The 8,804-nt window shown below is 38.7% G+C and overlaps 1 protein-coding gene across 1 annotated transcript; it reads right to left on the bottom strand.

Annotated features, from left to right (window-relative positions):
- Window positions 1-6,368: 6,368 nt before the first annotated feature.
- Window positions 6,369-8,288, bottom strand: LOC149014685 (putative mannitol dehydrogenase). The gene is made up of 5 exons (XM_089155189.1): window positions 8,111-8,288; window positions 7,901-8,014; window positions 7,299-7,812; window positions 6,972-7,125; window positions 6,369-6,853 (listed from the first exon to the last, which is right to left on the bottom strand). Exons 1-5 carry the CDS (start codon window positions 8,206-8,208, stop codon window positions 6,651-6,653), a joined length of 1,083 nt encoding a protein of 360 aa, XP_089011315.1. The 5' UTR covers window positions 8,209-8,288; the 3' UTR covers window positions 6,369-6,650.
- Between the last annotated feature and the right edge of the window lie 516 nt (window positions 8,289-8,804).

Raw genomic sequence — 8,804 nt, 5'->3', positions numbered from 1 at the left:
AGGGTGGTTTCTGCTGAAGATTTGCAGGATGTTGTTGCCAAGTTTGCTTCCTGATGGTTCGTACTAACGTGAAGTGGGATTATCTTAACATAGACACAGCAGCTTTGTTGTTCTCTGCCGCTGTTTTCCTTTTCGGTTTATCGGACATGGACGAGGAATGAAAGTTTGAATGGTTCGTTGCCCCAACTGTGAGAATCTGTGATTTCGCTTGGGGGGAAGACGGGAACCAAATCGGGTTTGGATTAACTTGGATCTTGTGATTTCAGGGTAAAAAGAAAAATGTGTTTTAGCCCTTGGTTTGGTACACTCCGTGTCGCAGACTCTCAGACCTCACTGGTCACTCCGTGGGAGATATCCTCGAAGGTGAGGGGCCATATTCATGTTTTGGTGATCAACATTAATTTTTGTATTTTTTTTCTAAAATCCACAAAGAGAACAGAAGGAAATAATTCTATGACAGCCTCTGGTAATAATTTCTCTCTAGATGGAGTGATATATTAATGGGGAAAATGCTCAGACTATCATGTTCTTGGGAGTCTTTGTTTTTTCTTTTTCATATGAGGTTTATTCGGGCCAGTTTTCATGTACTTTTGCTACATTCATAGGGGAGTTTTTATATAATTAATATTTGCAGAGATTCACCCTTGGTCTTGAGGGGGATTTGAACTCTGACCTCCTACGTAGAAGTGTTAGTCTTTTGCTAATTGAGCCATCCCTTTGGGTTGGGAGTCTAAATGGTGAGATGGTGAGAAACCAAATTTTCATCTCAAAGAACTCGATAGATATATAGAGGAACCATAACATGATTAAAACAAATGATGTGCACATTTTGCAGGAAAAGCTGAAGAATCTCATGGTGATCAAGGGAAATAACCAGATCTAAAACCCTTTTTCTCAAGCGAAATGAAAGTGATAATAGGCTTCAAATTATCGTTGTAAGTAATAAAGACATGGTAACATTGAATGTAAAGTCCAGCAGTACCGTCTAGCCCAGGTTCAAGAACTCGCTCTGAAGGGAAGAACTAATTGGCGAGGCTCAGGCAGGGAGGGCCGAGGTATTTATAGTAGTATCATAACTCATAAGTCGGACTGGAATTGGACCTGAAAAGGCCCCGGTCCAAGCCCACAATTTTAATTTCCGAAACTAGGCCCAGGCCCAGTCCAACTTCAACTTCAACTTCAGGTAAAAAAATAGTATCATAAGTCGGACTGGAGTTGGACTGGAAAGGGCCCCGGTCAAAGCCCACAATTCTAATGTCCGAAACTCGGCCCAGGCCCGGTCCAACTTCAGATAAAAAAATAGTATCATAAGTCGGACTGGACTGGAGTTGGACTGGAAAAGGCCCCGGTCAAAGCCCACAAATCTAATGTCCGAAAATCGGCCCAGGCCCAGTCCAACTTCAGGTAAAAAAATAGTATCATAAGTCGGACTGGAGTTGGACTGGAAAAGTCACCGGCCCAAGCCCACAATTCTAATGTCCGAAACTCGGCCCAGGCCCAGTCCAACTTCAGGTAAAAACAATAGTTTCATAAATCGGACTGTAGTTGGACTGGAAAAGGCCCCGACCCAAGCCCGCCATTCTAATGTCCGAAAATCGGCCCAGGCCCAGTCCAACTTCAGGTAAAAACAATAGTTTCATAAATCGGACTGTAGTTGGAGTGGAAAAGGCCCCGACCCAAGCCTGCCATTCTAATGTCCGAAAATCGGCCCGGCCCGGCCCGTCCACTTCGGTAAAAAAGTTTCATGGTCGGCTGCGTTGGACTGGAAAAGGCCCCAGCCGAAGCCCAAAATTCTAATGTCCGAAATCGGCCCAGGCCCAGCACAGGCCCGGCCCAGGCCCAGCCCAGGCCCGGCCCAGGCCCAGTCCAACTTCAGGGGAAAAATAGTTTCATAAGTCGGACTGGAGTTGGACTGGAAAAGGCCCCAGCCCAAGCCCACAATTCTAATGTCTGAAATCGGCCCAGGCCCAGGCCCAGGCCCGGCCCAAGCCCAGCACAGGCCCGGCCCAGGCCCAGTCCAACTTCAGGAAAAAAATAGTTTCATAAGTCGGACTGGAAAAGGCCCCGGCCCAAGCCCACAATTCTAATGTCCGAAACTCGGCCCAGGCCCAGTCCAACTTCAGGTAAAATAATAGTATCATGAATCGGACTGGAGTTGGACTGGAAAAGGCCCCAGCCCAAGCCCACAATTTTAATGTCCTAAATCGGCCCAGGCCCAGGCCCAGGCCCTGCCCAGGCCCGTGCCCAGTCCAACTTCAGGTAAAAAAATAGTTTCACAAGTCGGACTGGAGTTGGACTGGAAAAGGCCCCGGCCCAAGCCCACAATTCTAATGTCCGAAACTCGGCCCAGGCCCAGTCCAACTTCAGATAAAAAATAGTATCATGTGTCGGACTGGAAAAGGCCCCAGCCCAAGCCCACAGTTCTACTGTCCGAAATCGGCCCAGGCCCAGTCCAACTTCAGGTAAAAAAATAATTTCATAAGTCGGACTTGAAAAGGCCCAGGCCCAGTCCAACTTCTGGTAAAAAAATAGTTTCATAAGTCGGACTGGAAAAGGCCCCGGTCCAAGCCCATAAGTCTAATATCCTAAATTCGGCCCAGGCCCAGTCCAACTTCAGGTCCCAATGGGATATCTCAGCCTAAACCAAGTCCTATCAAGCCCATCCCTGTCTGGGCTAAAAGATAGGCACATCATCTCGATTGACCTTAACTGGACCGAATTGTCACAACTTAAAGTTCGAGCGTAATCGATTTTTTTCAAACTTGTTTTCTCAAGTTAAGTTTAACCAGGAATCTCTATATTATATTATGGTACTCTAAATAGGATTTTTACCAGAAAGAAAAAGGAAAAAGAAAAGCATAAAGCTCGATCAAGCTATCTCAGGCTCCTGTGTCGTGTTTTCTCAATCTTTATCTTCTTCTTCCACTTCTCCATCTCTAAGCTACGTGTAAATTCCATAATTTATTTCTTAAGTATTTCCTTCCTTTCTGAACATTCAATCTCATTCCAACCCTAGACAAGAATACAAGAAATTCCATTGAAAGTGAATATGTGGTAGTCTTCCTCTAAAATAAGGATGCTTGCATGACTTGACAATGTTTTCTTTTTCTTCCGACAGTAATGCTTTGACAAAAGACTTTTTTTACCACATTGGAAATACTAGTTCCAAGACCATATTGGAATTATTCTTCTTTTCGTAAATATAAATTTTATTTAATGTCTAGAGAAGATTAATAGTTGTGCTCGCTTGCGTGATTTGACAATTGTCAAAGACTTTTTACGACAATTAATTTGATCACATCTAGGGGTATCAACTAGGAAATACTACTCCAAGACCATATTGGAATTATTCCTCTTTTTGTAAATATAAATTTTATTTTAATGTATAGGAAGATTAATAGTTGTTCTCGCTTGCGTGATTTGACAATGTCTTTCTTTTACCACAATTAATTTGATCACATCTAGGGGTATCAACTAGGAAATACTACTCCAAGACCATATTGGAATTTGATCACATCTTGTTGTATCAACTAGGAAATTTTACTTTATATCCAGGAAGACCATATTGGAATTATTCCTCTTTGTAAATGTAAAGCAATGTCTTTTTTCTTTTCTTTGTGGTGATGCTTTGACAAAAGACTTCATGATTTGACAATGTTTTCCCCCCCCACAGTAATGCTTTACAAAATATTTTTTTTACCACATTTAATTTGATCACATCTAGATGTATCAACTAAGAAATACTAGCTCCAAGACCATATTGGAATTATTCCTTTTTTTGTGAATATAAATTATATTTTTATGTGTAGGAAGGTTAATAGTTGTGCTCCGTAATTTGATAATGTTTTTTTTTCCCACAGAAATGCTTTGACAAAAGACTTTTTTACCATATTTAATTTGATCAAATCTAGGGGTATCAACCAGGAAATACTAGCTCCAAGACCATATCATAATTATTCTTCTCTTTGTAAATATAAATTTTATTTTTATGTGTAGGAAGATTAATAGTTGTTCTCGCTTGTGTGAATTGACAATGTTTATTTTTTCTTTTTTCCCACGGTAATGCTTTGGCAAAAGCACCGGGCCAATACTAGCTCCAAGACCATATCGGAATTATTCCTCTTTTTGTAAATATAAATTTTATTTTTATGTGTAGGAAGATTAATAGTTGTGCTGATATATTATAAAAAATACACATACTCTTCTTGTATGAATTTCATGTTAATTTACATTATTCCCTACAAAGATGGATAAAATAATTGATATGCGTCTATTGAAATTTTGTAAATCTTACATAAAATTTCTTGAATAAATCACCTGTGTGATTCAGAAAATGTAATATCTTTGTTTTCCTTTTTTCTCCTTCTAAAATGCATGAAAAAATGGAACAGCATGGTGAAGCCGTTTGTCATGGAACTAAAATAATAGAAAAGTTTGATAGATTTATATGATAAGAACATGAATCACAAAACAAGAAAGTTAAACTTTATTTATATGGATTAAATCGAGAGTTAGGTTTCTAAAGTAAAAAGATCAAGAGTTGGCAATATATATGAGAAAGTTGTATAAGGGTTAATTAGTGAATTTAAGATGATGGATTTTGCTTGGAAGCAATGCATTTAGTGATGCTCACATATCCAATGTCCAGAAAATTTGGCTGGACGCTCAGGTGTACTGACAAACTTCCCATTCATGTTCGCAAGACCAATCAATGGTGCAAGTGGGTGTTCTGCAGAAACTGTGTCCACAATACCATCCATTAATTGCGGCTGTGGCAGCCTACACATGCAAGGAGCAAAGGAAATAGTTTAGCATCATTCATTAGAAGTAACAAGATTCATGACAAGATCTCAGGATCTTTGCGAGTCCATTCAGTTTGGCATCTTGTGTTGTTGAGATGTGTTGGGTTTGGGTACTTTTTGCAATCGAGAAGTCTAGATGATTAAACTACAATAGTTTTGGGTCAATTAATTAGTAATATAGGGGTAGAATTGTAATTATATGGGGATTAAGGTTTTTGAATTTTCCTACAATATCATAGAGATACCCTAAGTAAAAAAAAAACATGCAAAATATAAAACTTTAAGGTGTGAGAATTGTGAGGTTTTTTATGAATTGGTGAAATTTCTTTTTCCTCAGGTGGATGTAGGCAATTCTGCCAAATTACACCAAGTTCTATGCTGTTTTGATTATGTTTACTTGCGATTCTTGTTTTACTTGAATATCTTTTACTCATTTCTATGGATATTAACAAAGAAACACCAGCTCGAAGGCCATATTGGAATTATTCCTCTTTTTGTAAATATAAAATTTGTTTTTATGTGTAAGGGGATGATGTATTATAAAAAATGCACTTTTATCACTCTTGTATAAATTTCATGTCAATTTACTTTGTTCCCCACAAAGACACGGATGAAATAATTGATACGTATCCATTGTGATTTTACAAATCTTAGCTTATGTAAAAATTTCATTTTTTTTGTCTTGAATAAATTGTCTCCTATGCTTATAAAGCTCTATACTTGCACAATGGGTGGTCTCGTTTTTCATGTCACAATCAATTTTAGTCCATTAGAAAAATTGAGGCTAAAATTGAATGTGTATATTGACATTATCCTACAATATCACAGATATTTTTGTTGTTTTTTTGTGAGAAAGGAGGATCAATTCATCACCTATGTGTGACTCATGACATGTAATATATCAAACATTGTTTTTCTTCTTTCTTTTTCCTATTACACATGAAAAATGGACTAGCATCGCATGAATCCGTTTGCCTTGGAACCAAAATAATATAAAAGTTCATAGATTTATATGATAAGAACATGAATTACAAAACAAGAAGGTTTTACTTATATGGAGTAGATCGAGAGTTGGTAATATATATTGTACAGCGGTTTGTGAATCTAAGGTGATAGATTTTGCTTGGAAGCAATGCATTTAGTGATGCTTACATATCCAATGTGTGATACACACATACTATATATTTTAATTATCTTAAAAGATTGTCTATTGATAATACAAACGCCTCTAGTTTAACCCTCTCATATAGTACTTTTAAATTGTATATAAAAATTATTTTGAAGATGTAGTTGTCGTAACCATATAGTACTTTTAAATTATATATAAAAATTATCTTGGAGATGTAGATATTCTATCCATATAGTACTTTTAAATTATACATAAAAATTTATCTTGAAGATGTAGTTGTCGTAAACAAGTTCGAATGAATCTCATATTAAAAAAAACCTAGATTCTAATTAAGTTCTATTTATTAATTTTTAATGAGACTAGTGCACAGCGTGATCGGAAGCATTTGAAGAGGAGACAGTAATGATAAGAGAAAATCGTTTAGGTTATGACTTTATTGAATTTTTCCTTGGGTAGTAAAGCAGATCTGGGATTACAAATTCATGCATATGACATTACATATATGCATCTCCCTTATTAAACGTATGCTCTGAGACAAGAGATCGATTGGTCACACAAAAATAATGCTACTAGAACACAACATCCCAGAATTCAAAAGAGACACAAAAACCCACTCATCTCTATCTCAGTTCTCCCTTACTAGAAAGTAGAAACCATTGAAGCAGTGAAACAAGAATAATTCAGGAAATTTCAATTGGAAGGAGAGCTACTGGGTAAGCTTAAGCGGAGGGTAAGCTGTTTCCAATATCAATGACGAATCGGTACTTGACGTCAGCCTTGACAAGCCGATCCATGGCGGTATTGATGTAATCCATTGGAATCACTTCAATGTCTGCAGCAATACTGTGTTTTGCTGCAAAATCGATCATCTCCTGGGTTTCCTTCATTCCTCCAATCATGCTTCCACACACCATTTTCCTCCCTATATATATATATATATACATGTCATGAAAAGAAAAACAACCATGGATGCATGGTGGATTAGTAGCAGAACAGCCATGAAATTAATGAGGCCAATAAGAATATTGTTTGATACTCACCACCAAGTAGAGGGAAGATTGGCAGCTGGGGTGGAATCTCAGGTGCACCTACACACACGACCTTCCCATTCGTCTTCACAAGACCGATCAATGGCGCAAGTGGGTGTTGTGCAGAAACTGTGTCGATAATACCATCCATTGTCCCCATGGCAGCCTATATATACATAGAATGGAAGTTTATAAGCATCAGACATTATAAATAATTTTGATTTATAGGCGATAGATTGGACAAAAAAAAGGCTTCCTTCATCCAATTCCATCAGTTTTTGGAGCTTTTGGCCCATTGATCAAGTACCTAACAATTAAGCACAAGAGAAAGTAGCAAACCTGCATTTGCTCCTGATCATTGCTGAGCAAGAAAGCATCAGCACCAAGACGTTCAGTGGCTTCCTGCTTCTTGTTGGGGCTGGTGCTGATGACTGTAACCTTCATCCCAAAAGCCTTGCCAAACTTGACAGCAACATGGCCAAGCCCACCGAGTCCTACAACACCCAAGTGCATGCCAGGGTTGCAGAGACCATAATACTTCAAGGGACTGTATACTGTGATTCCGGCACATAAGAGCGGCGCTCCGACGTCCAAAGGCATATTATCGGGCATTCTGACGATATAGCGTTGGGGTGCAACCATGATATTGGAGTAACCACCGTATGTCATTGTGCCATCGAAGTTGATAGAGTTGTATGTCTGAACTCCCTTTGCACAGTAGTTCTCAAGATCATTTTCGCAGTTCTCGCAAGAGTGACAAGCTCCCACCATGCATCCAACACCAACTCTGTCGCCAACTTTGAATTTTGTCACCTTGCTTCCCACTTCTGTTACTTCTCCTGCAACCTCGTGCCTGTACAATCAAATCCTCCATTTTAATATCAATTTGGCCAAAGCATTTGAAGTTTTTATTGTGTAACAGATGTGAAGTTTGAAGTTACCCAGGGAGCAAAGGGTAGGAAGAAACTCCCCATTCGTTCTTCACGCAGTGAAGATCAGAGTGGCAAACACCACAGTATAGCACTTTGAATTGAACGTCTTCGTCTCCGGTTTCCCTAAAAAATTTTCAAATGTGAGATGGAGTCAGAGATAACTAGAACGGATGCAAATTTGATTTGTTGAAGAGAATATAAGATTTGGTAGGAACATACCTGCGAGAGAACTTGAAGGGAGAGAGAACTCCAGAACTGTCTCTGGCTGCCCAGCCGAAAGCCTTTACTGGGTGCTCTGTCTCTGGTGATTTCGCCATTTTCTTTGTTTTTTTGGGATGGAAACACAGAAAAAGCGATTCTAGTGTTTGTTCTCACACTTGAGAGTTCAGAAACAGATGACAAGAGCGAAGGAAGATGGATTTGGAGACATTCCTACCATCTATTTATATGCAACATGAGGGGGGGAGGAGGGGGTAGGGAGAGAAATGTCTCGAACTGACTTATATGATGTAAGCGGTGAGATAAGAAAAGAAGGTTTACCAAAAAATAAAAAGATGAGAAAAGAAGGTTTACCAAAAAAAAGAGATAAGAAAAGAAGGATTTTTTCCGATTTTTTAGGATTCTGCTTATGAGTTATGACTATAACTCTCATGTCTTGTTCAGGTCGCATGGGCCCACTTAACTTGTTTGGCAAGTTCTGAAAAATGTGATTTATGTGTCATCAACCAGTAAGAATATGACACGTCAACAGAAATTAGGAGAAGACCCAAAACAAAATAAGAGGAGAGAAGCATCATGCCGTGCTTGAGAGAGCATTGATATTCACGCCGAGACCCTGTCGACTGAAGGACGGAATCCAATTAATTTTTCCAAATTTATAAGTGAATAAAAAAATAATTAAAAAATATTTGAT

The sequence above is a fragment of the Hakea prostrata genome, chromosome 5 (genome assembly GCF_041222555.1).
Source record: "Hakea prostrata isolate BN-2017 chromosome 5, UWA_Hpros_2, whole genome shotgun sequence".
NCBI lineage: Eukaryota > Viridiplantae > Streptophyta > Magnoliopsida > Proteales > Proteaceae > Hakea > Hakea prostrata.
The sequence above is the reverse complement of the archived record's forward strand: the minus strand, read 5'-3'. Positions and strand labels throughout refer to the sequence as shown.

Bases quoted from the DNA above. Each gene is read 5' to 3' on its own strand.
- LOC149014685 (XM_089155189.1), bottom strand. From the start codon at position 8,208: ATGGCGAAATCACCAGAGACAGAGCACCCAGTAAAGGCTTTCGGCTGG. The intron at 7,126-7,298 runs GTTTGCTACTTT...ATGTATATATAG, and splicing joins ATGATCAGGAGCAAATGCAG to GCTGCCATGGGGACAATGGA. The intron at 6,854-6,971 runs GTGAGTATCAAA...ATATATATATAG, and splicing joins AATCTTCCCTCTACTTGGTG to GGAGGAAAATGGTGTGTGGA.